Here is a 26,000-nt window from a genome sequence, read left to right as displayed (position 1 = left end):
TTGAAGCAAGCCTAAACAAGGTGAGTCAAGCTAAGACCCATGAGCTTACCCACTTACCTAGAAGCTAATGCTAAGCCAAGAAACTACCAAACTGACAAGTAGCTGCAAAACCGCCATCATTAGTAGTTACAGCTAAATAAAAATCCAATGTGAACTCTAATACAGTTGATTCGAGGAGGTAAAATTGGCTGATTTCACAAACCCGCTTTAAATATGTTTAACTTTTATTTTTTTAATGTAGGCTATACTAATTACAAAGCTAGCAGTACAGGTAGCCCAGCAGTTAGCAGTGTGGTTTAGGTTATCTAACGCTTCAGTTTAGCAGTTAAATAAATAAATATACTCGGCCGTGGTGATGTTCGTTTATAGCCTAGCCTTAGAAGTTTTACTTCTGGCAATTATATTTACGCTTCAAAAATCATGAAAAGTGGTGACCATTATCAAGATATTTTTGAAAAAAATCACATTGTTTTTTTGTCGAGGGAACCGGTACGATGCTAACTTGGCCTACAAAAATACGTCATTCCTGCACCGCTCTATACCAACCTATCAAGTTACAGCAAGAAAAGTTTAGTTTTAGCAAGATAAGTTGGTATACGTTGTGCGTAATAATGAGACTGATTTAACAGTAACACAAATGTATTGTCAGCAAATAGTTCCGTTATGGAGGCCCCCACAGCAGACTACTACTGTATGTGAGAACATTTTCAATGCAGGACTTTTACTTGTTATGGAGTATTTCCACAGTGTAGTAACTTTACCGAAGTAAATTATCTCTATACTTCCTCAACCTCTGGATAAAAAGCTAACGTAGCATGCTATAAATAATTATCAGCTGTAATGAAAAATCATACATGATCAGAGGATGATAAAACAATGTTTCGGTCTCATGCAGTTATTTCTTGATTAGAAAACAGTGTGGAGCACTGACTACAGTAGCTCTCACTGCAGGTGCAACAGCCGGTCAGGTGGGAGAACTAGTTGTCGTGGAGAAAATTCTCTGAGGGAAACAAAACAGGCTGAAGAGCAGCTGAGCAGAGGAAGGACAGACCAGACGACTGAAGAAGTCTGAAGAAGAAGAAGACGAAGACGATGGCAGAGCATCCAGCAGCAGCAGGAGGAGGAAGAGGAGGAGATGTCAGCTTGCAGGACGTCCTGATAGGACGGATAGATGGAGCTCAGAGGACGAAGAGCGGCTCCAACATGATCCGAGTGTTCATCAGCTCCACCTTCACAGGTCAGGTCACTGTTTATACTCTCTACATCATACAATGGCCAAATCCAGGACTACTACTGTGTACAGGTACTGTCTGTATGCAACCAGTGTGTGTTGCACATTTTGGGGCCTTAACTAAAGATTATGAACTTGTGAAATGATGTTGAGAAATAATAGATACTTTTTCACAGCAGACATTTTGACTTTCCAAAGCAGGAAAATCACAGGTGGACTTAATAACATTAATAGTGGCTGATGGCTGCTTTCCATTTAGGTGACACAGGACACATTGTTTATGTGAGTATTTACACCTGTGCTTTTCCTGCTTTGACAAAGCCAAAAGGGTCTATTGTGGCGTCGTGCCTTGTATAACTGTGAGAAAACTCTGCAGGAGAAGTTTGTGAATGAAACAATTTTTAAAGAGCACAAGAACTAGCATTTGTGCACTTTGGTATCATACAACTTTCAGTTTTTTAAATTGTATTCTATAACTACAAAAATTCTAAAACTATAAATTACGGAGAGTTTTTTTCTAAATAAACTTACGGAAGCACAATGCATTTCACTAAAGACAGAAAGCTGATAATACCGTATCTTGTAATTATGAGCTACTATCTCGAAAATATCTCAGACTTATCAGAAAAAGATTTTGTAATTACCAGATCCGGATCTCGTAATCATGACAAAATATCTCATGAAAATGAGAGCCTAGTTCGGTAAAGTTGGAAAGATATTCACAGATTTGGATTTCCAAGTGGACTTTGGACTTTCAAACTTCCAAGATGGGTTCAACCTTGTGCAACAAAATATTTGATAACTTCATTGTCATGCAGAGTAGTGTAACCAAATGCACTGCATACATCAATGGTCGCCTCCTGGTTGTACTTATTTTGGAGGAAACAAATTATTTTGCATATTGTTGCGAATTTCTATTGTGAAAAATAGTGTGACCACAATCACTACAACATTAACTTCGGCTCTGCTGAGGTCATTTCAGATCATTTTACAGATTTTGCTTTAACCTCTTTTTAAAAATTGTAATCACTGACTGTCGCTGCCATCTGGTCAGATATGAGCAGCGAGAGGAAAGCCCTACTGGAGAAAGCTTACCCAGAAGTCCTAGCTTTATGTCGCAGTCTGGGGCTGGTGTTTGAGGTCAGTAAGACAAAGAAATCCAGTAACTGATAATATGATGTATCATGTGTGCGGTTTCAGTAAATGCCCGCTCATTGATCAGTGAGGTCCCTTCCTGTTCAGGTGGTGGATCTGCGTTGGGGGATTCGAAGCGACTCGTCTGGAGATCATGAGGCCTGCGAGATCTTCCTGCAAGAGATCAAGAGCTGTCAGAGGATTTCAGTCGGTCCAGCTTTCATCGTGAGTCTCTCATCTTCCTTAAATTATAATTCAGATTTTTCTCATCTTTATTGTTATCGTGAAAAAGGTTTTATGTGAAAAGCAACAAGCTGGATTTGTTTGTTTTAACGCTGTGGTTTGATCAAATTCTTTGAAACATATTTTGACCCATTTAAAGTATGTATTCTTGCATCAGGTCGCTTTAGGTGCTACATAAGCAGGGCTCTCACACATCCAGGAAATATCAATAACCTCCGGTCTTGGATAAGACCTGGAAAAAAACAAAAAGCGTTCAAAAAGTTTGGCTCTCTAATAATTTAGTGATGTCAGAACCCATTTTTGTCATGACTTATTATTTGCATTTTTTCAGTAATAGTCATTTAATATATTTTTCTCTCTATGCAGTAGGTTTTCTTGATTAATTGTTGGGTCAGTAGGATGTCAGAAAATTGTAAAAAAAAGAAAAGAAAAGAAAAAAAGCCCATTCAAATGTTTCAAAGCCCACAGTCACGTCTTCAAACGTCTTTTTTGTTCGACCAACACTCCAAACATCTAAAATATTCAGTCAGGAGTGGCCATCACATTTCCTTCTCCAGGGAACACTTAAACAAAATGAACTTGAAGACAATATGCTGTCCAGTGTATTGGTTATATATTGGATCATTTTATGAGACGTTGTGTTAAAGCATTTAATCCAGGATTATGTTTCAGCTCATTCTTCCTCTTCTCTTTACTTCCCTGCGTCTGGGCTCCAAAGGCTCTGCTGGGGAACCGGTACGGCCACCGAACTCTTCCTCGCCTCATACCGGAGAAACAGTTTGAAGTCCTTTTGTCCAAACTCTCCAAAAACCCAGAAGGCGTCAAGCAGCTGAATAAGTGGTTCTTAAAAGACAACAATGCGGTCCCACCTACTTACGTGCTTCAGCCAATCACGACTCACTTCCCCCACTACAGCGACCTCCGACCTGAGAGCGGCCCGCAGCGTGACAAAAGCCTTGTCTCTTGGCGTGTCACAGAGACTCAAGTGTTGCAGCTCCTACGCTCCGCCGCCACAGATGCCGAGGCAGCCGGTGACATCACAGCCGAGCAGAAACAACACTTCTTCACATCAGGTCAGAGATGTCTGACACAGTTTGTCTTTGTCTCAAAGGTTTTTGTGAAATTTGATGGTCTCTGTCTTCTTTTCCACAGTCACAGTACAAGAGTTCGAGCAGGGTTTGTGGAAGGACAGCAACGAATCGTCAGCTCTGCTCTTCGTGCGAGACATTCCCCACCAGAGGGTGAGGAATGGACCAAAACGTCTCGCCAAGTACATGGACCTGACTGCCGAAGGGCTTCTGGATGCAGAGGCCCAGGGACTCCTTGCCGGCCTCAAGTCCCGCCTCAACGCAACACAGCAGAAAATCCTCAACTTGCACTGCGTGGAGCTCAGCAAAGGAAGCATCGACCCCAAACGCAAAGAGCACGCCCAGTACCTGGACAGCGTCTGCGAGCAGTTTGTCTCGCAGATGAAGGCCAGGATCGGAGCGGTGGTGGATTCGCTGGAGGTTGGGAGGCGGAGGAGGATTTGGGGGAACATTGAGGAAGAAAGGGCGGAAATATCAGATCGGGTGATTGAAGAAGTTGTACGGCACGCCACCATGAGCACCAAGCTGTGCAGAGGTCTCTACGGCAGGGAGGGTCTTCTGGGTAAGCTCTGCTGTGCCATGTGGGAGTCGACCAACATCCACCACAGCCCGCTGGTGGTGCACGGGGATGCTGGGATGGGGAAGACAGCTCTGCTGTGTAAACTGGCGCAGGAGATGCGTAGCGTTCTGGAAGCCAGTGCGCCGGTGGTGATCAGGCTGCTGGCGGATCGCCATCCTCAGAGACCCGACATCGACCACATCCTCCGCAGCGTCTGCCTACAGATATGTTTGGCTTGTGGTTTGGCTCCGCCCTCGCCGCTGACGGCCAACACTCACCTGGAGTTGCTCCGGGTCTTCAGGAACATCCTAACCGAGGTTTCCCAGCAGGGGAACACTCTGCTCATCGTCCTGGATGCTCTGGATCAGCTCTCAGACCAACATCATGCTCACAAACTCCACTGGATGCCCGCCGACCTCCCACCCAATGTCCACCTTGTGGTTTCCATGGATACCAACAGTGAGGCATTTGCTAATATGCGGTTGAAGTTGAAGAGTTTGGGGAGTTTCTTTGAAGTGGAGCGTTTGTCCCGTGACGAAGGAAAACAGATAATGGAGTCGTACCTGCTAGCATCTCAGCGAACTTTGAGCCCCGAGCAAAGCAACGCCGCGCTGCAAAGCTTCGAGCAGACCGGCTGTCCTCTGCACCTCACACTGATTCTGTCTGCAGCCAAACGCTGGACGTCCTTCACCCTGCTCACAGCATCACACCTGGGCCCCAACACACAGGAAATGATGTCACAGCTGTTCTTGATGCTGGAGGAGAAACATGGGAAGGAGCTGGTGGGCGGGGCCTTAGGGTACATCACTCTGGCAAGGTGAGGAGATTTGTTATGTAACCAGGCGGCCACATCCGAGTCTGAAAAATCAATGCGGAAGTACCTTAAACCTGCATTATCTCTAATGACCAGCAGGGGGTGACACTTCCGGTTGTAAAAGAAGTCTGGTTGTATTGAAGTCTATGAGAAAATTACTCTTAATTCTCACTTACATTGTAAACATGAGTTTATGGTCTCAATCTCCAGTTTCAAGTCTTCTTCAATACAGCATGATGTTCATTTAGTAAATTATGGTCCAGTGAAAAAAAATAAACGTGAAAGCAGGGTATGCTTTAGGGCGGACTACAGGTCTCTACCATGGTGTTGTCCGGTCTGGGAGTTGTCTTTGTTTTTGTCTTTCAACTTTAACCCTTTCACTGTATGTTTTCAGCTTATGCTAATTATTGTTACATTTTAGTCTCCTAAAATATCTTATTCAGTGTTCGGTTGTACTTAGCTTCACTCTCTAGTGTCACCTCTGGTTACAAAAAACAAAGATGGTGATGGCCAAATTGACGAGCTCGAGGCTTCGAAACAGCAGTCCATAAATAGGTGACGTCACGATGACTTCTTCCACTTCTTATATACAGTCTATGCGTGTAACTCTGTGGTAACAGACTAAGATAGTAAGAGATGGTGTTTATACTGTATGCTAGTGCTAATTAGCAACCTTGCCTAAAAGCTGCACTCCTGTATTTGTTTAGTGCTTGTTCAACAAGACATGCGTTTGTTTGTACATAAGAAGGAGACTTCAGCAGGAATGTGATTCTTATGATGGAACGGCGATGCTACTTCTTTTTGCAATGAAGGTGGAGAACTGACATAATCCTATGTATATGAATATAGATTTGAACAAAACTAACCGGCAAATGTCAACATTGTTCAGCAACAAGGGGCTTTTAGAATGCATATTATTTCTTTCATAATACAATATCAGAAATAAATTTAAAATGACTTTGAGTTTGCGTGTTTCTCTATTGTAACTTGTAGAGAAAAGGATAAACAATGATTCCTCCAGTTGAAATAGCATTCTGTTAGTTGTGGTATGTTCATATCTGAATCGTGTAGCCACAACAGTGTTGGTTCTAAAATGATAACAATAAGGATGATCATTTTTTAAATAGAAATCATCCACAGAACATTGCAAGGCTTAAAACAATGAAAACAAACTGATCTTCTGACTTCTTAGGGAAGGTTTGCTGGAGGCTGAACTGCGTGACATCATGTCCCTGGATGATGACATCATCAGTGAGGTGTACAGGTACTCCCTCCCTCCGTCTCCCTCGTTGATCCGGCTGCCTCCCCTCCTCTGGGCTCGACTCAGACGGGACCTCGAGGATCAGCTGGAGGAGCGCTGGACAGGCGGGGTCGCCGCCATCGCCTTCAACAACCGGTAAAGAAGAAGAAAAAACAAAAAGAATATACATTTGTATATATATTAGGGGTGTAACGGTTCACAAAGTTCACGGTTGGGTTCGGTACGGTACAGTGGAGCCACGGTTCGGTACGTTTCGGTACAGTAGAAAACTATAAATGCCAGAGAAATGTACTTGATTTTAAAATATATTTATTCATTACAACTAACATCATCAAGTTATTCTTTGACTTTGAACAATGATGGAACTATACCTGAGTGACCCATCTTCTGGGGTGTCTTCTTAGCAACACATAAGCATAAAAAACAAAAACTGCTCCTTAATGTTATGTAGTATTGTTACTTACATCTTGCAAAAGAGATTTTTAATCTCAATGGGACTACCTGGTTAAATAAAGGTTTTAATTCAAACGTATTCGGTTCGTCATGCGTACCGAACCGTGAGCCTCGTACCGAACGGTTCAATACGAATACGCGTATTGTTACACCCCTAATATATATATATAGATATATATACATACTGTATATGTATATATTTATATAAATTTATAAAGATAAATGATCATACAGGTCAACAGTAAAATGTTTGACAAATGTGTATTTATGTGTGCAGGCATCTGTGCGAGGCAATTTCAGCTCGGTATCTGACATCACAGCGGCGGGGGCGGAGCCTCAGGATCCTGGCGGACTACTTCCTGGGTCGGTGGTCGGGGAAACTGAAGCCGGTTGCTCTGCCAGGGCTGTCGCTGCTCCTCTCTGACAGAAAGGTACAGACGATACAGAACAGCGGCAACCTCTGGTTCTGAAGAGTGAAGCCAATGCGGAAGTGTCTTAAACCTGCATTCTCTCTCCTGACCAGCAGGGGACGACTCCTCTGGTGGCAAAAAGAAGTCTGATTGTATAGAAGTCTATGAGAAAATGACTCTACTTCTCTCTTGATTTATTACCTCAGTAAACATTGTAAAGATGAGTTTATGGTCTCAATCTATCTCTAGTTTCAAGCCTTCTTCAATACAGCATGATGTTCATTTAGTAACTTATGGTCCATTTAGAGTCAAACAGACCATAAAGCACAGTATGATTTAAGGCTACCTTTTGATTGACAGGTCCCTACTGCCACCAGAGCCGTTTACTGTGTCTCTACGTCCTCTGCAGTCCAAATATGGTCACTTCCATTCACTAGTTTCGAAAAGTAAAGATGGTTACGGCCAAAATGCCATCGTAGAGGCTTCAAACTATTTAAACTATTGGGTGATGTCACGACGACTCACTGTTCACTTCTTATAAACAGCCGATGCACAGAACACATTCTTCTACAAAGGTAAACTCTGCAAGTGATTCGCTCTACATCCCTGATATTATTCAGAGGAACTGACATACCTGTACTTCAGCTACATAAGTGATTACCTGTCTGTTGGTGGTGTACTTTGATTGGCTGCGTGGTGTCACTGTAAAGGTCCCGCCCATGCCACTGTGGTTTGCTCCAGGATTGGCCAACGTCAGGAAGCTGCAGGAGCTGCCCCATCACCTGCTGCATGCTGGTCTGTGGGTCGAGCTGCGACAGGAAGTCATTGGTAAGATGTGGGACGAGATGTGGAAAAATCCCAGTAGATCAGCAGTTTCTGAAACACTCAAACCAGCCCATCTGTTACTGACAACCAGGTTCAAAGTCTCTTAAATCCCCTTTCTTTCCTATTTTAATGATTTGTTTGAACTTCAGCAGATTGTCTTGACCATGTCTACATGCCCGAATGCATTGAGTTACTGCCACGTGATTGGCTGATTTGATGTTTGCGCTACAGTTGAACAGGTGTATCTATTACATCCCTTTTCAGTCACTGCTATAATCAATTTGTTTGACATTTAGTTGGTCATTTTTTAACTGAATAAGCACGTTTGTTTTCTCCTTCATCACTTTTCATTTAAATCCTGAAATAACAGATTTAAAATACCAGCATGCTGAATTTTCGCTTTGGACAGTATCAAAAATGTTGGAACAAAAGTACAGAAAGAAATATTTTTGATAAGTTTAAAATTTTAAGTTCCAGTATTGTTTATAAAATCTGTTATTTAGTACAACTTGTACAAACCAGTTCAGTCGATTCATCAATTGTTATTAATTAGTGCTACTGTTTTTCAGGCAGTGCTGAGTGGCTGTACTGTAAGAGCAGGGTGTGTGGGGTGTCCAGTGTGATCCAGGACTTGGACCAGTGCTCCGAGTACATGGACTGCACTGACACCAGACTGGTCCGAGACACTCTAGTCCTGATCAAACCCAGTCTGGACGTCCTGGACGGTCACATGGGTCAGTTATTCTGTGTCAATTTAAATTTTAGAAAAAAAATGTTTTCTAAACTGAAAAATAAATAAAGTAAGAAGTTAATGAAATGTTTGTGTCAAATGCTAACAAATGCAGTAATTCGTTTTTCTCTCTGGTTCCAGACACATTTCTCTTTTACACCGAGCTGTTGGCTCGACTCTGCTCCTTGGCCACGCCTTTCCCCTCTGTGATTGGTCAGCTGTGCAGTCAATGTGAGGAGAGGTTGCTGATGTGTCCCGAGCCGATATTCATTCCTAAGTGCAGTTTCCTGCAGCAGCCAGGGGGGGCGTTACAACACACACTGACCGGACTGCAGGGAGGTCAGAAACATTACATTGTTACTCTGCATAAAGTTAGATAAAGTAGAGATGAATATCAAAATTACTACACATATAATTTAGTTCTAACGTCAATATTTAGCAGTGTTTTAGCAAAATGTAGGAGGTTAAAGTTTTAGTCAGCGTCTGTTAATTTCAATTTTCAAAAATTGTAATTTAGTTGTGTAATTTATTAGAAAATAATCAATCAGCATCAGAGGTTTTACCTGTCGTGTCTTCAGGTGTGCTCTGTGTGGACGTCAGTGTGGAGGCGGGGCTTCTGGTTGCAGGTTCAGATGACGGCATGGTGGCGGTCTGGAGCCTCGCTGACCAGAGGCTCGTACACTCACTGCTGGGACACACAGGTCAGTCTGCGTTCATTAAAGAATATGAAGTATGAAATAGTGATTTATTATTGATGACAATAATCTGGGTATAGGTGCGGTTCTGTTCGTCAAAGTGGTTGACAGCGCCTCCCACTGCTTCTCATTGGCTGCTGACGGCTCTCTGAGGAAGTGGAGCCTGATGGACGGCCAACAGCTGCTCTGCATCCAGGAGGTGGTGCCTGTTGACTCCACCCCTTCCTCAGTACACCTCCACCTGTCTGAACAGCTGATCTGTGTTTACACCAGGACACAGGTACTACCTATTACTACTACCAGTACTACGAGTACTACTACTTTGACTGCTGTCGCCACTGCTGTTAATACTACTGATGTTAAAGTTGATGTGGGGAATTTTTAACTGGTTCTGGAAGCTGGTTTTGATGGCTCTTCATGACCTACTTAAGTACACCACAAGAACAAGAACACCAGTGAGAAGAAGACTATTTCTATGTAGTCACTCTTAAAGCCTGTGTTGGTGCCACTGGGTCAGATCCCGTGAAAAATCAGACAAAATCATGCAGGTTCACCAGAAACTCATTCAGCTCAGACTCCGGTGAGGCCTCTGGCAGCGACCTGTGTCTGTGGACAGATCCGGCTTCAGTGCCGCCTTCGACCTGCAGTCTTAAGCCACAGCGGGAGGTGGGGGTGGCACCCGGCAGCAGTGCCTCCTCATTCGGCCAGGAGCAGAGATTTGCCCCGCTGCTTTTCAGATTCCCGCATAGCGGGGCTCGCTATAGGGAAGGGAGGCACGGGAGAACCAGAACCAAGAATGCGTAGGGCAGACTGCCAGACCCTGCTGCAGTAAAATTAGAGGTTCTCTAAAGGGAATCTGGTGCACCGAAACACTCCCGCTTTTGTCCACATGGACCGCCAAAATCAACACAAAATGTAATTTCCCCATAGTAGCTTTAATATTCACTGCTATTACTACTACAACTACAAGTTCTACTGATTTTACCACTGCTCATACCACTGATATTGACATTCACTATTACTGTTGCTACTGCACATCTTTACCTTTAAGATCATTTCTGACTCTCCTTCCGTCTGGTTGTTGTTGCAGGTGAAGGTGTGGAAGGAGCTGGATGGAGCTGAGCTCCTCCTCAGCAGCAGCAGTGATGACGACGGGTCGGTTGTTCTGGGAGTTTTGGGAGCATCGGTCGTTCGTCTTTGTGACTCCGGTCTGGTCAGGATCTCTCATCCTGTTGATGAGACTCCAACTGTTGAGACTCGGCTGGAAAACTCACATAGACGTTTAACTCCCGTGAAATCTGTTGTGTTACCGAAATGTGGGAAAGTGTTTGTGGTTTCTAAAGAAGGATTCCTCAATCAGGTATGTGTTTCAATCATCCGTTTGGGGTTGTTGCTCTTCAACTTGCAGTGTCTGTAGACTTTAGTGCGTAGAGAAGTCATGCATCTGAAATTAGGAAGCCTTCTTTTTATGTAAAAAAATACTATTCTAATAGTTTGGTCCTTAACAGCCATTAAAATATCACACAAAACAATGTAAATCTTGTAGTCAAGCTTAAGTTACTAGTTACTGCATAAATTTGGGCACAAAACATAAAGCTGAAACAATTTTTTGATGAATTAATTAGGAAACTTAACGACATCTATTTTGTTGGTCTGACAGCTTGAAGGGATTTTTTCATGGCTCAAGCTTCACAAATGTGAGGATTTGCTGATTTAACTTTTAATAATGTTAATAATTGTAATGTATTAGTAATGATGTTGAAGTTTGAACTGTTGGTATCACTTTGGGCTCTGGGTGACTTTGACAGCATTTCTCGCTATTTTGACTATTTTATACAAACAAATCAATCGATTAGTAGCAAAAGTAATCAGCAGATTAATCCATAATGAAAATAATGATTCGTTTATAGTTCAAAATGAGCTCCACCTCAATCAACTACAACAGTAAAATCCTGCTTTTACATTGATGTACGAGTGATAATATTCTAATGATATAATATATTATAGTGTAACAGTCAAACAGACTGTTTCTCTGATACTTTCAGTACATTTTCCTGATCATATTTACGTACTTTAACTCAATGCAGGATAGTCATGGTACAATGTGTTAGTACTGTTGCTTAAGTTAAGAATCGGAATACTTTCTCCACCACTGTTTGTATGTAGCCAACACAAACCCATAGGGGGATGCCAATCCAAACACAGTAACTTTATATTCAACATTAAAAACCCAACATAGTCAGTTTTACTTCAGATGCACGTCATAATAACTGATGATGATGATACTGTCCTTCCTGTCTGCAGATTTCCAGGACGGGGAGACAGACAGCCGTCAAGTTTCCTCTGGTTCCTTCTTTGCTTTCTGTTACTGAAGATGAAAAAATACTGATAGCAGGTCTGACTCTCTTATTGATTTAACTTGTGAAATAAGTCAGTGTGTCTTAAACTATAACTAGCTGCAGCAAATACATTAATAAACAGTGCTTGGGTAGTTTGTTTCATCTGTATTAATGAGAAATTATACAGTATTTTAGAATATGATTTCTTCATGTTATCCTCCATGTTCAGCATTTGCATTACCTGATTTCTCAGAGTAACCTGGCCTCTCATGTGCATGTAATCATAGTGTGAAAGAAAGGTGAATGTGTTCCAGCTGATCTCTGCTTGTGTCCTCTGCAGGAAGTGAGCGGACTCTGAGCCTCTTTAACATCGACAGAGACTCTGTGGACGGATTCCTCGACCTCCAACACGACGACAGCGTTTTGTCCAGCTGTGTGTCTTCAGACTGCCGACTGCTCGTCTCCGGAGCTGCTGACCAACTCATACGAGTAACAGGCTAAGATACAGTAGATGTCGATGGTAGAGTAGACGGTACATGTGATGTGCAACTGCTTCACAATAAAAAGCTGATCCAACAGCGTCACAGTTAAAGCCATCTAGCTGCTTCAGAGGCTGAAATGTTGCTTCATAGTAAAAGCCCTCCAGTTCAAAATCATCCAGCTGTTTCACAGATAAAACCCTTTACCTGCAAAAACCCTGCAGCTGCTTTACAGTGACCGAAATACTGACTTCATACAATTGCTTTATGAACCTTACTGCAAACTACAGTTTGAAAACGTAAGTGAGTCAACAGCTCCGGCTGTCACATAGGCAGTATTTATGTGTCCCTTATATTCAGTTTGAACTGTTTTGTCTCAGATCTGGTCGGTGACCACTGGAGCGCTGTTGGACACTCTGTGTGGTTCAGACTCTCCCGTCACTTCTGTTGTGCTGTATCACGGCTTCGTGGTATCGGCCTCGACGGCTGCTGCCAGCGTCCATCTGTGGAGTCTGAAGTACGACACCCGCCACAAGCCCACCGCCCACATTCCTGCAGGCTGCGCCCATGTTGCCGTCACTACAGACGCAGACCTCGTTTTCTACGTCCGGCAGCAGAGCCAGACAGAGCTCATCAGCTGGAACAACAACACAGGTCACTTCTGGTGCAAAGACAAAGAGATGCACTTGTTTGTTGCTTTGCCAATACACATTGACCTCCATTAGCTTGGCCAGTATGGTAATCATGTTGAAGTTATAAAAGCACCTTCAGCAGGCGGAGACTCCTAAACCTCCTCTTGGATCTCCCTGCAGGTTCTCTATCGGAGCGTTTGGCGGTCTCTGCTGAGGTTTGCTGTCTGGAGTTAGCTCAACACAAACGGTTGCTGCTCTGCGGCCTGACCACCGGCACCGTGCTGATCTACCCGTTAGCCCTGCCCCAGGAGACGCTCTGTATCCCCCCTCCAGAGAGCCTCTCCAGGGTGCTCTGCCTGGCCGTCAGCTCCCAAGAGAAGCACATCGCGGTGGCCTACGAGGACTCCGTTTGTTTGTTCGAGATCACCACTAGAGACAGCTTCCCCACGGTGGAGGGACCCCTGGAGGGGTTCCCCCTGTCCCTCCTCCACGCCCCTCTGTCCTCCATGGCCCTGATGTCCGACCGCAGGCTGCTGTACGGGACGAGCTGCGGGGAGGTGAAGTTCCACGACTTCCGCGACGGCAGCAGCTCCGATCTGGAGCCTCACCGCAGCAGAGTCACCTGCGTAATGGTCAGTAACTGGGAGACCCACGCTCTGGTGGGCTCCGAGGATGCCATCCAGAGGCTGTGGAAGCTGAGCCCACTGGTCCTGGACCACACCATGGAGTACAAGGTCTCAGCTACTGTACATCTGCACTATTCCCCACGAACTATAAATGATGTACACTTTACATATGTGCATGCCATTTCCAGTGGTGGAAGAAGGGCTCAGTACTTTTACTTATACAACAGGGTAGAAATACTCAGGTACATGTCCTGCTTTCAAACTTAATTAAAAGCACGTCAGGATAAATAAAGTGATGGCATCAAATATACTTAAAGTACCGAAAGTGAAAGTGCTCACTTTGCAGAATGGCCCTGAAAAATTGGTGTTATATATATATACTGTATATATATATATAACACTCATGACCAAAAACAAAAATGGCCATGACACAAAAAAATAATGAATGAATGATTAATGTTTTGTATTTATTAACGAATTACTGTCAAATTAATGTAGTGACATAGTGACATAGTGACATGAAATGGAAATACTAAATGAATACAAGTAACAAAAAGTATCAAAATTGTATTTAAGTACAGCACTTGAGTATTTAATTACATTCCACCACTGGTTATTTTATGTATACCATCAGATCCAAAAATAACTTTTTACTCTCCAGGCAACAAAGGAGACATAAACCAAAAATATGCAAACTTGTATTTTACTGATGAAATGATTGTACTTATACTTCAATTCCTCCTATTTATCATTTATACACAGTAATGTTCATATTACTTTGTATGAATGATAAATAGGGGATATGACTAATGAAGCAGATGTTTATTCATGTACAGTATTTGTCAATAACTATAACTACTTTTATGATTTGTAACTTCTCCAATGAATACACGTTATATATTAACTGTTACATTACGTTGTCGTTCATTATCTGGTTCCATATCAGTGTGTTAAAGATGCTTCACAGAGGAAGTTACAGTTGTTTACAAATTTAGTACAATAACAGTTATAAGTTATAAATACTTACCTTAAAATGAAGTGTTCATGACAGGATGTTATCATGATACACAAAATCAAGATGTCCCAATGTTGCTGTTCAGGGGTTTTTCTTCGAAGGCGTCCTCTGTGCTGCTTTCTCTGACAGCGACCAGTTCGTCTTCACTGGATCTCAGGACAGAACTGTCAAAGTGTGGGACGTCGCCACAGGTACCATGTACAATATAAATATATATCCTAAAGTATATATATATGTATGAACATAACCCTATACAATAATACAACAACAGTGTCAATGGAATTAAGGCGATCGTACAGAATGGAGGTAATAGTGCAGCATGACTGGTTCATTGTTCATCAGTGTGACTATCAGGCGAGTCCTGAGAATGAAGAGGCCCTGTTGGCTGTCACTCATCTGTTTGTATTTCCTTGTTTCTTCCCGTCAGGAAACCTGCTACACGTTCAGTTTGTCTACTCCCCCGTCGTCAGGATGGTGACCTGCAGGAACGGCTTCGTGGCGTTGTCTCAGCAGGGCTCCGTCATCAGAGAGGTGTTTCGCTGCCCGGACCATGTCAGTCCGGAGTACAATCCTCTTAGGAACGTCAAGGCCCAGTACCGGGTCACCTCCAGGGAGAAGACGAACCGAGTGGGCCAGCAGAGCCCCGGGTCCGACCTCCAGGACTACAACCCGGCCCAGTTCAACCTGAACCTCATGAGCATGCTCCGAGCAAAACCCTCCTCCTCCACCTGTCTCCTACTTTAGGGACACCGGGGCCCAAACTCCAGGGGCCATTAGGCTCTAGGGAGAAAATCTATTTTTATAGTCAAGAAATTAATGAATTCAGTTGTGACCAAAATTAATGTACATGTTAACTACAATTACACATGAATGTATAAATATACCGTAAACATCTTGTTTATAACATGATACATTTATTAAAACTTCTTTTTAGGTTTCTGGATTCCTCATATACAAAATATGACTAAATATTTAAAAAACAGATTTACACAATTTAGCCATATTTTGTTAAAAATATGAGTATTGCATGAGGGAGTGCAGATGGACAGAGGAGAGGTGGACCCAAAACTAACTAGACCTGCTGTCCTCTGTGAAGACAACGGGTGAGTACTGATTATGAACGATAGCTGTTCAGTTTTACGCTAAGGTTCTTTTGCAAAGCGCTATCCGCTAACCCCGCAGAGTAACACCACACACTACGCACTCAAATTCTGCTCCAACCCATCATATATAAAAAAAATAAACAACTATGAACTATGAGGTGTATTATTCTGCTGTAATGGATGTTAATGTTAGCATGTCCAGCTAGCTTGTCTAGTTATAAGCTAGCGAACTAGTTTATAAGCTAGCTAACTAGCTAATAACCTACAGTCAAAACCAAGCTTTCATTCCTCGTCCAAGAGTTAGCATATCATTATGGAAATGAAAGAAAATCCCCCAGCTCCTTTTGGGAGAGAAAAAACAAAAATAATAAAGTAATTTAGCGTTTTTTGACGGATAATTCAACTAAAAAGGTACTCGGACTGATCAGTAATCATATAATGCAGTAACAGACAGAGCTCTTTGTAGTAAAGATTGGAAAGGTGATTATTCGGTTCGCACATTGTTTTTGGTATTCTAACATTATTATAGAAAGCTTAATGACCAATTTGATTGTACTTTATAATTTGCCACATTATTTAAATATACATACATAAAGACAATAACATCTGTATTTCTTGTATACACTAAAGTCCTTTGTGGAGCCCTTTTTCACACTTTTCAGCAAAACTGATGATTTCCGGCAAAAAATGACAAGCTGTTTTTGTTGACTTGTCTAGAGAGTTCATAATATAATATTATATATCCTCTGCAGGATCAAGGGGCATTTTAACTCTATATTAAACGAAAGTTACGAACGTAACTACGGTTCTATGAATCCTGGATGACCGCCAGAGGCAGTGCTTAACACTGGATATCTTCCGTCGCGCGCATGCGCAGGTCGAATATTTATATCAACAAAGTCACGTGTGACCTCGGATGACCACCGTCGTCTATAAGTTCCGGTGTCATCCTGAGCTCAGTCCTATGGAATCTTCTCGCGAGTTCACGGGATTCCGAGTGACCAAGAACTCTGGCGGTCATCCAGGATTCATAGAACCGTAGTTACGTTCGTAACTTTCGTTCTATTTCATCCTTACTGACCGCCAGAGGCAGTGCTTAACACTGGATGACTTATACCAAAAGAGTCACGAGGAAGCACAGTAACTACCCCTTATAGCTCCGGCAGAGAAAATTGGCCAAGAACCCTCCCCAGTGGGTGAGGGTCGGCAACGTTAACTCTGTAGTGTTTGGTGAATGTGCTCGGTGATGCCCATGAGGCCGCCGCACATATATCCCACACAGGCACACCACTCAGGCTTGCCCTCGGTGTGGAGACACTCTTGGTAGTGACCCTTCACCCCGGATGGCCGAGCGCAGCCGCTCGCCTTGTATGTATCGGCAATGGCCTCCACTATCCAGTGGGACAGGTGCTGTTTTTCCTTTTTTTTTAAAGGAGCACAGCCCTTCTTAGGCTCACCATAACTGACTATGCAGGCGGTGGCTTCCATATAAGCTCTGAGGGCCCACACTGGGCACAGCAGCCTTGACCTCTCCTCTCCCGATGGGGGGGGGGGGGGGGGGGTCAACTTTGCCAGCTGGATAGGCCGGTTTATATGTGAACGTATCCACCCCCTTGGGAGAAACACTGCCTTAGGCCAGAAAGTGACACCCAAGCCATCTGAGTTCCACCTCAGACATGATTCTTCCACTGATAGGGCATGCAGCTCGCCCCCACATTGAGCTGAATTGACAGCAAGGAGAAAGCCGTCTTGCTGATAGCCATCTAGGCTCCGCCTGTGCCAGGGGTTCAAAAGGACAAGCATAAGCTGTCCAGTACCAAGGGTAGGTCCCATGCAGGGGAGACCGGCCCTTATCAAGGAGGGACTGTAGAAACTCAGTACAGCAGGCACGGGCGCTGTACTGGGACCTTGTTCTGATCCGCACACTAGTCGGAGAACAGCTTCCACCTGTTTCTTGTACTGCAGGCAGGTAGACCGCGCACTGGCATTCAGAATAGTCCGTCAGACTGGTTCTATGCAGCCACTCAGCATCCGGTCGGGCTCTCCCGTGACCCCTAATTGAAGGCGGCAGGGATTGGAATGCCAAATCCGACCCTCTAGTTGCGACAGGAGATCCCTCCTGTCGGGGAAGAACCCTGACAAGCTTATAGCAAAAGCAGAGGGGCTGGTGGAAAGGCATAAAGAAGATCCTCTGGCCACGTGTGAGCCAGGGCATCTTGACCCAGAGGGCTGGTCCTCTCCGTCAGGGAGACCCAGTGGGGGCAGTGGGTCGACACGTCTGGATGCAGCCGCCACTCTCCCGGTGGAGGCTTGTAACGGAACAGGAAAACCACAACCTTGTTCCATTCTCCTGGTGGGTACATTGCCCACAGGCTGGTCAGGCGAGGGGCCTCCCAAGTCAGAAGGCCACGGTGATCCCCGTAGCAACTTCTACAGATCTGGTGCCCCATCGATAGTTCATGGGAAATCACAGCAGAGGTGCTGTCCACCGGACAAGCACATGCTTTCCCTTCAAACATGGAAGGAAGTGCTCGAGCTCTAGCTCTAGAACCTGGACCTGCGGTCTTTCAGCAGACAACTGCCCCCAGGCTGTCCTGTTCTGTCACCCTGCACCCCGCCTTGAGAGGCAGGTATCTGTTGTGACAATCTCCTGGTGGAATGGAACCGAGCCCCTGGGGCTCGGTTCCTGGGACACTGTTCGCCAGATATGCACTCCCTCCATGGGGATAGTGAATAGATGAATAGACACTGCTTCGATAATATTATTGCCCTGTATCTGTGCCACTTGGCATCCAAGTGAAGGCTGTTCAGCCATCCGCACTGGGGCGACAGACAGGCCCTCATAGGGCCACACTAATGAAGGTTATGCTCTGAGAAGGGCTCAGGTAGCTCCTCTCCATGTTCACCTTGAGGCCCACCGGGCCACGTGAGAGAAGGCGAGCAGTGTCCTGTGGCGCCTGAAGCCGGGACGGCGCCTAGGTCAGCCAGTCGTCTAAGTACGGCAGTATGTTCACGCCCTGCGATTGCAGGGGGAAAGGACAGCAGTAACACACTGTGGACACCCATGGGGAGATGGGAGAGTCCGAATGGAAGCACCCAGGACTGAAAGTTGTGGTGATGCACCATGGGAACAGGCGTCGATAGACGTGAACCACTCTCCCTTGGAAATCCGCTGATGGGAGAAAGAACCCCGACAGCCGGCCTGGAGACATCTCCTGGCACCCCTGCCGGGGGGGGACGGGGACGTAAGTAGGGTTGTATAGGTAGCGGTCCGGCCTCTCAGCAGGACGCCGAGGCCTGTTGCGGCTACTAGGGTAAGCTGGAGGCTGAGAAAACGGCCTTGTGGGCCAAAAATGGGACCCCTAGGTCTGGGGGTGCAGGCATGTCCCTGCAAAGACCAGAGAACTGCTGCCTGGTCTGGCTAGCTCTAACAGTCCGCTGAAGCGCCTGTACAGCAGCTGACTCGAACAGCTCACCAGGCTCCACTGGGACAGTATGGAGGGTCCTCCTACATGTCTCAGATAGGGGTGACTGCGCCAGCCAACCCTGGCGGCAAGTCTGAACCAGGGTGGACATCATACATCCACGTTCCCTCGATATGAGCGCAAACGCCTGCAATGAAGCATCACTGAGCAGAAGCGTCGAAGTAGCCCGCTGCAGAGAATCTGCGAGAGAAAGCATGAGGTGGGAGAGGGAGTTGTCGATACGGTGCACAGCGCTGCTGTGTCCTAAGCCCTGGATAGCAGGTCATCTTTGACCCGACATTGGGTCGAGGGCACCTGGCATCGGGCCTCAGAGTCTCCTCAGGGGAAACTGATGGACGCCATAGTCGTCTAACTGGCTGGCATACGTGCAAGGCCAGATTTGCCACCTCCTGCATGGTCTGATGTAAGGCGGGAGAGAGCCCTGGTGTCTCCACCATGCACGCAACTCCCTCAGATATTCCTCGGAGGGAGGAACAGAAAAGGTGGTGAGGGCGGGAAGGTGCCTGAAGAAGGCACTCACAGGTGGATGTTCCAGCTGCTGTGTATGCCCGGCGTGCAAGCGCCATACAAATGACCAGGGTAGGTTGGTCCGGATTCTGGTGGAACCCTTGTCCCACTAGTTTATGCGGAATTCCAAATCAGTCCGAGCGGGAGCGCTCTGCTGAATGTTGAGAGAACAGGCAGGGGGCAGTCAGTGGCGAGTGATCCTTCGGACACTCTTCCCTTGGCCAGCCGCTGCGGATATTGGTGACCCACCAGTTAGCCTGAGCGAGAGCACTCTGCAACTGTGGAAACAGGTCAGGCAAAGTCCTTATAGTGAGAGGGGCGAGGACACTCTCTAAGCTCACTCTCTTCACTAAGATAGTTGCTGCAGATATTAGTGTCCCCCCAGTTAGCTTGAGCGAGAGCACTCTGCTACCGTAAAAACGGACAAAACAGAACACAGTCCGTACAGTGAGAGGGGAGCGAGGACACTCTTCACTAAGATAGTTGCTGCCGATATTGGTGTCCCACCAGTTAGCTTGAGCGAGAGCACTCTGCCACTGTGGAAACAGGTCAGGCAAAGTCCTTATAGTGAGAGGGGCGAGGACACTCTTCACTAAACTAGATGCTGCAGATATTGGTGTCCCACCAGTTAGCTTGAGCGAGAGCACTCTGCCACTGTGGAAACAGGCCAGGCAAGTCCTTATAGTGAGAGGGGAGCGAGGACACTCTTCACTAAGCTAGTTGCTGCAGATATTGGTGTCCCACCAGTTAGCTTGAGCGAGAGCACTCTGCTACTGTGAAAAACAGACAAAAAGAACACAGTCCTTACAGTGAGAGGGGAGCGAGGACACTCTTCACTAAGACAGCTGCTGCAGATATTGGTGTCCCACCAGTTAGCTTGAGCGAGAGCACTCTGCCACTGTGGAACAGGTCAGGAAAACAGTTCTCATAGTGAGAGGGGAGCGAGGACACTCTCTTCACTCGGATAGTTGCTGCAGATATTGGTGCCCCACCAGTTAGCTTGAGCAAGAGCACTCTGCTACTGTGAAACGGACAAAAAAAAAACCACAGTCCTTACAGTGCGAGGACACTCTTCACTTGGACAGGTGCTGTAACTCTTGGTGTGCTACCAGTTAGCCTGAGCGAGGGCACTCTGCTAACTGATATCCGCTACCGATATGTCCATAATGTTTACAACAATCAATGGACACACCGAGTATTAGCTTAGTCTAGTTAGCCGGAGCGAACTCGACAGCCGTAATGCGTAAAAACCATCAATGGGCACAACCTCAATGTTGATTTAGTATAACTAGCATTCACCGAGTTAGCCTGAGCGAGCACATTCCGCTAACTGTGATCGTTGCAATGCTACAAAGTTGATGGCCACAGCCCCAGTACCAGCTTTGTTTAGCTAGTTTCCCACTGAGTTAACCTGAGCGAGGACGCTCTGTTAACTGTGACAGCTGTAAGGATACAAAGTTGATGGCTACAGCCCCAGTATCAGCTTTGTTTAGCTAGTTTCCCACTGAGTTAACCTGAGCGAGGACGCTCTGTTAACTGTGACAGCTCTGTTAACTGTGACAGCCGTAAGGATACAAAGTTGATGGCTACAGCCCCAGTATCAGCTTTGTTTAGCTAGTTTCCCACTGAGTTAACCTGAGCGAGGACGCTCTGTTAACTGTGACAGCCGTAAGGATACAAAGTTGATGGACGCAGTCCCAGTATCAGCTTTGTTTAGCTAGTTTCCCACTGAGTTAACCTGAGCGGGGACGCTCTGTTAACTGTGACAGCCGTAAGGATACAAAGTTGATGGCTACAGCCCCAGTATCAGCTTTGTTTAGCTAGTTTCCCACTGAGTTAACCTGAGCGGGGACGCTCTGTTAACTGTGACAGCCGTAAGGATACAAAGTTGATGGCTACAGCCCCAGTATCAGCTTTGTTTAGCTAGTTTCCCACTGAGTTAACCTGAGCGGGGACGCTCTGTTAACTGTGACAGCCGTAAGAATACAAAGTTGATGGCCACAGCCCCAGTATCAGCTCTGTTTAGCTAGCTTCCCACTGAGTTAACCTGAGCGGGGATGCTCTGTTACTGTGACAGCCGTAAGGTTTACAAAGTTGATGGACGCAGTCCCAGCTAGCATCCAAGTTAGCCTGAGTGAAGACACTGCTAACTGCGAATTACGTCAGATGTAAAGATTAAATCTCCATGTACACAACGCCAATGCGGATCTAGTGTCTCACAAAGTTTGCCTGAGCAGGAACACTCTGCTAACTGTGCCGTAACACTGTGAAGGGCGGGCCGACAGCGTAATTCTACGCTCTCGTTAGCGCGCCACTCGATTACTAGAGCGGAAGCGCTCTGCCAACCGTGGAACAAACAACTGTTATAGAAAACAATGTTAATCGATCTTACCGATTGCTGTCATCACGACTTAGCTGGCCCTTATCAGACTGGTGACGACCGATGATAGGGGCGTCCACCAGTCCGGGGCTCGATGTCCGAACGGCGAACACACCGTTCCCTCCGAAGAGGGACAGCTCGTCGCAGCCTTTGGAGGGCGAGAGAACCGCAACTCCGACCGGTAGTCACAAGGCTACAGCGACGAGCTCTAATATGTCTTGATCGTAGACACATCCTTGTTTATGCTACCATGGTAGCTAACCTGCGACGCGAGAAGAAAAAAGGACTGAGCTCAGGATGACACCGGAACTTATAGACGACGGTGGTCATCCGAGGTCACACGTGACTTTGTTGATATAAATATTCGACCTGCGCATGCGCGCGACGGAAGATATCCAGTGTTAAGCACTGCCTCTGGCGGTCAGTAAGGATGAAATAGAACAACACATGGCAATTAAAGGCTGTAGATTTTGAAGGCAGCAGTGTAACAGACTGGTGGTCCACCTGGGAGGAAACACAAACATGATTGGGTCATAAACACAGAGAGCAGATCAAAGCTTTTCCCGGGAGTCAGAGTCTGTATTGTGATTTGAGTTAAACATTAACTGGACACCTGCAGCACCGACTTACACACTCCGCTGTTAGTTTCACACTAGGAAGGTGTAACTCGACGTCTGAAGCGGCGGGTTTAATCCTTTCTGTGATTCTTTACGTTTTTGTTTCTTTTCTTCCATCAGAGCGGCGAAGCAGCGATGGGGAAACTCTGCACAGTGATTTCCTGTTTGCTGCTGAGTGTGGGAGCGGTGAAGGCCCAGGGAAGTACGAGCTGTTCTAACTGTACTCACAATTACTATGAAGACACGGCTATACCAGTTATATTAGTCATAGTAGTGCTCAAACAGTTAACTAATACCATGAAACGTGTTAGTGTTTGAGATGCGAACTGTTACTTTATTAACCCATGTCTCTATAAAATGTCAGAAATCATAATTATAATTTGTCCATCTCATCAGGAGCTAAAACCAGAAATTGTTTCGATTTATTTGTAGAAAAATCAATAAAACAATGAATTGATGATGAAAATAGAAGCTGTTTGCTGTCAATCAAGTAAACCATCAACCAAATGATTGTTTCAGCTCAAATACCACGGATTCGTTATTTAAAACACTCTTTGGTTCCAGTTTTGCGACTTTGCTCTGCTTCATGTCAGTCTAAAGTGAATCTCTCACAATAAACATGTTTTTTCAACTTCTTTTGGATTTATTGAAAAAGTAATCGGTGATAAGGATAATAAGTATACAAGGAAGCAGATTTGAATTCCTGTTAATATGATTGGGGTCATATAAAGGAGACACACCTTGTGAAACGTGTTTCAGCTCTCTTACTGAGTCCTACATTTACTTTAAATGAGTATTTCTATTTCATGCTACTTCTATTTCACTACATGTCAGAGGGAAACTTTTTACTTCCCTTTTAGTGTTGGGGTCACAGAAACGCGTCCCTTAAAGCAGCCGTTTAATTAAAACAAGAGTTTGGAGTTTGAATGACCTCTGACCTCTGTGTATGTGTTGCAGCTCAGACTCAGATGAGTGAGCGTCTGGTGCCTCAGTGGTTCACCGGGCTCATCGCCGTCACCGGCTTCCTCTTCCTCGCCTTTGTCGGCGTCCTAGTGAAGAAGGTCTGGTGTGAGGAGCCAAGCAGGTCAGGCAACTTTATATACATATGTATATCCATATATTTATTTTCATTTCATTTTAACTCATTTTGACAGAGTAGTGACTAGAGTTGATTACACACAAACTGCAGGCTTCCTTTTGTTGAAATATACTTGACTTGTTTTAATACAAATTATAAAATCCTCAATTGATGATCAAAAAACTATTTTAAAAAAATGTTCACTTTGTTTTGCTGCCTTGTTATTAACAGTTTGTAAGCCTGATTTTAAAAACTTCTATAAAACTAAAAATGAGTAATTAGTAGAATACTTACAATAATTTCTATATTTAAATATATTCCTTTAGAAAGTCAATTAACCAATCATTTATTTAAAAATATTTTTTTATTGGGCATTTTATGCTTTTATTTGACAGTGACAGTGTAGAGAGACAGGACACGTGTGGGTAGAGGAATGATGGTGGTACTGGACTTGCGGCTCAGGGCATTGTGCCTGTGTGGTATGCGTCCTCACCGTGCAGCTATCGAGTCACACAACCAATTATGTATTAAACAGAAAATGAATCAACAGCCATTTATCGAGCAGAAATGAAAAATGCTGTTTTCTATCCCAGTAAACCGATTTGTTTGGTTTGTTGATCGGTCAAAACATTGAATTATTTTTGGACAATTTACAGACAAAACGTTTAATTGATAAAATATTCATATTTGAGTATTTGATAATTCTATTAATCATTATTTACAGCCTTATGCTGATGAAAGAAAAGCTGAAAAATTCCAACATTTACATTTTAGCTTATAGACTTTCTTTTTGGGGCTGCACGGTGGTGTAGTGGCTAGCACTGTCACCTCACAGCAAGATGGGTTCGATCCCCGATCCGGGCGGTCCTTCTGTGTGGAGTTTGCACGTTCTCCCCGTGGCATGAATGGAATGGATCTTTACTTTCTGATACTTTATAGACAAAACTAAATATATGTTAAATAATAAAGTCTAAATATAGTGTATCTGTCTGCAGGAAGAAGACGTCTGTGGAGTTGGTGGGAGATAATGAATTTGTCAACGAAAACACCTACGAGACCAGTCTGGACATGGTCAGGTAGGAAAACCACACTAAATACTTCAGATTTCTCTCTCTCTCTCTCTCAATCATTTTCTCATGTTAGGTATATTTTACTGATAATACTTGTTGCTTCAGTACAGTTTTGAATGCAGGACTTTTGCTTGTTGTGGAGTATTTTCAGTGTGGTATTTAGTACTTTAAGTCAAGGATCTCAGTACTTCTTCCAACACTGATAAATAAGTTTTAACAACACAATGTGTGTCCATCAGGAGCAAAGAAGACATCAACACTTACGACAGCCTGGTGATCAACGGCACTGAAGAAAAAGTTACCGCCATGTGACCATCCCGCAATGATCCTATTGGCTGTCTGAACATTGTCCTCACTAACTCTGGACGGAGACACATGAAACACACACTTCTTTGTATCGAAATGGTGTCTTTGTTTTGTCGTACCTGTTGTCCCCGGCGGGTGGAGCTGAGAGTCAGATATTTTTTTGTTTTGTTTTCTTGTTTATTCAAATTCTATCATTTAGCAGAAAGTGTGAGGTTATTATATGGATAATGAAACATATTTATTGGATCGGAGGCTTAAACTAGATCTATATATTAGGTTCTGTGTTTGCATGTTTTTCAAACCAGGAAAAGCAGCCGTCTGTCCTGTGATCCTGATGAATAAGTTATCTTTCCTAACAAACTGCTGTGTGGGCTCTCATTACTGATCAATGAAAGAATGACCTGTGATTAATAATTAAACATTTTCAAAAAACAGTTAGTTCAAGGGTCTGTAATCACAGCAGGACTGTGGAGTGTCTGTGGTTAGTTCACATGTATAACAGCAGGACAGTGGAGTGTCTGTGGTTAGTTCACATGTATAATAACAGCAGGACAGTGGAGTGTCTGTGGTTAGTTCACATGTATAATAACAGCAGGACAGTAGAGTGTCTGTGGTTAGTTCACATGTATAATAACAGCAGGACAGTGGAGTGTCTGTGGTTAGTTCACATGTATAATAACAGCAGGACAGTAGAGTGTCTGTGGTTAGTTCACATGTATAATAACAGCAGGACAGTGGAGTGTCTGTGGTTAGTTCACATGTATAATAACAGCAGGACAGTGGAGTGTCTGTGGTTAGTTCACATGTATAATAACAGCAGGACAGTGGAGTGTCTGTGGTTAGTTCACATGTCTGTAATCACAGCGGGACAATCCTCGCCTTCGTTCCTGGAGTCTACCCACCAGAAACCTGTAGGTGAC

At 44.6% G+C, this 26,000-nt stretch overlaps 2 protein-coding genes across 3 annotated transcripts; both read left to right on the top strand.

Annotated features, from left to right (window-relative positions):
• Nucleotides 1-1,092: 1,092 nt before the first annotated feature.
• nwd1 (NACHT and WD repeat domain containing 1) lies at nt 1,093-15,278 on the top strand (the record flags this gene model as incomplete). Its single annotated transcript, XM_079266601.1, has 19 exons — nt 1,093-1,237; nt 2,286-2,371; nt 2,474-2,590; nt 3,327-3,681; nt 3,761-5,072; nt 6,262-6,465; nt 7,061-7,214; nt 7,904-8,021; nt 8,588-8,752; nt 8,890-9,087; nt 9,327-9,449; nt 9,524-9,723; nt 10,534-10,803; nt 11,748-11,838; nt 12,123-12,271; nt 12,642-12,915; nt 13,074-13,627; nt 14,620-14,725; nt 14,962-15,278. The coding sequence occupies 19 exons, from the start codon at nt 1,093-1,095 to the stop codon at nt 15,276-15,278; spliced, it is 4,938 nt and encodes a 1,645-aa protein (XP_079122727.1).
• A 13-nt stretch (nt 15,279-15,291) lies between these two features.
• Nucleotides 15,292-25,438, top strand: pdzk1ip1 (PDZK1 interacting protein 1). 2 transcript variants are annotated; one of them, XM_079267063.1, is made up of 5 exons: nt 15,292-15,637; nt 22,747-22,828; nt 23,584-23,710; nt 24,700-24,780; nt 25,014-25,438. In XM_079267063.1, exons 2-5 carry the CDS (start codon nt 22,762-22,764, stop codon nt 25,084-25,086), a joined length of 348 nt encoding a protein of 115 aa, XP_079123189.1. In that variant the 5' UTR covers nt 15,292-15,637; nt 22,747-22,761; the 3' UTR covers nt 25,087-25,438. The 2 variants fall into 2 exon arrangements, with proteins under 2 accessions (XP_079123189.1, XP_079123190.1); XM_079267064.1 differs by lacking the exon at nt 15,292-15,637 and having other exon boundaries at nt 21,836-22,828.
• Nucleotides 25,439-26,000: the final 562 nt, after the last annotated feature.

Source organism: Melanostigma gelatinosum, assembly GCF_949748355.1.
Source record: "Melanostigma gelatinosum genome assembly, chromosome: 4".
NCBI classification, from domain to species: domain Eukaryota; kingdom Metazoa; phylum Chordata; class Actinopteri; order Perciformes; family Zoarcidae; genus Melanostigma; species Melanostigma gelatinosum.
The sequence above is the reverse complement of the archived record's forward strand: the minus strand, read 5'-3'. Positions and strand labels throughout refer to the sequence as shown.

Coding starts and splice junctions, on each gene's coding strand:
- pdzk1ip1 (XM_079267063.1), top strand. CDS start 22,762: ATGGGGAAACTCTGCACAGTGATTTCCTGTTTGCTGCTGAGTGTGGGA. Junction 22,829..23,583: donor AGCGGTGAAGGCCCAGGGAA/GTACGAGCTGTT, acceptor TATGTGTTGCAG/CTCAGACTCAGATGAGTGAG. Junction 24,781..25,013: donor ACCAGTCTGGACATGGTCAG/GTAGGAAAACCA, acceptor TGTGTCCATCAG/GAGCAAAGAAGACATCAACA.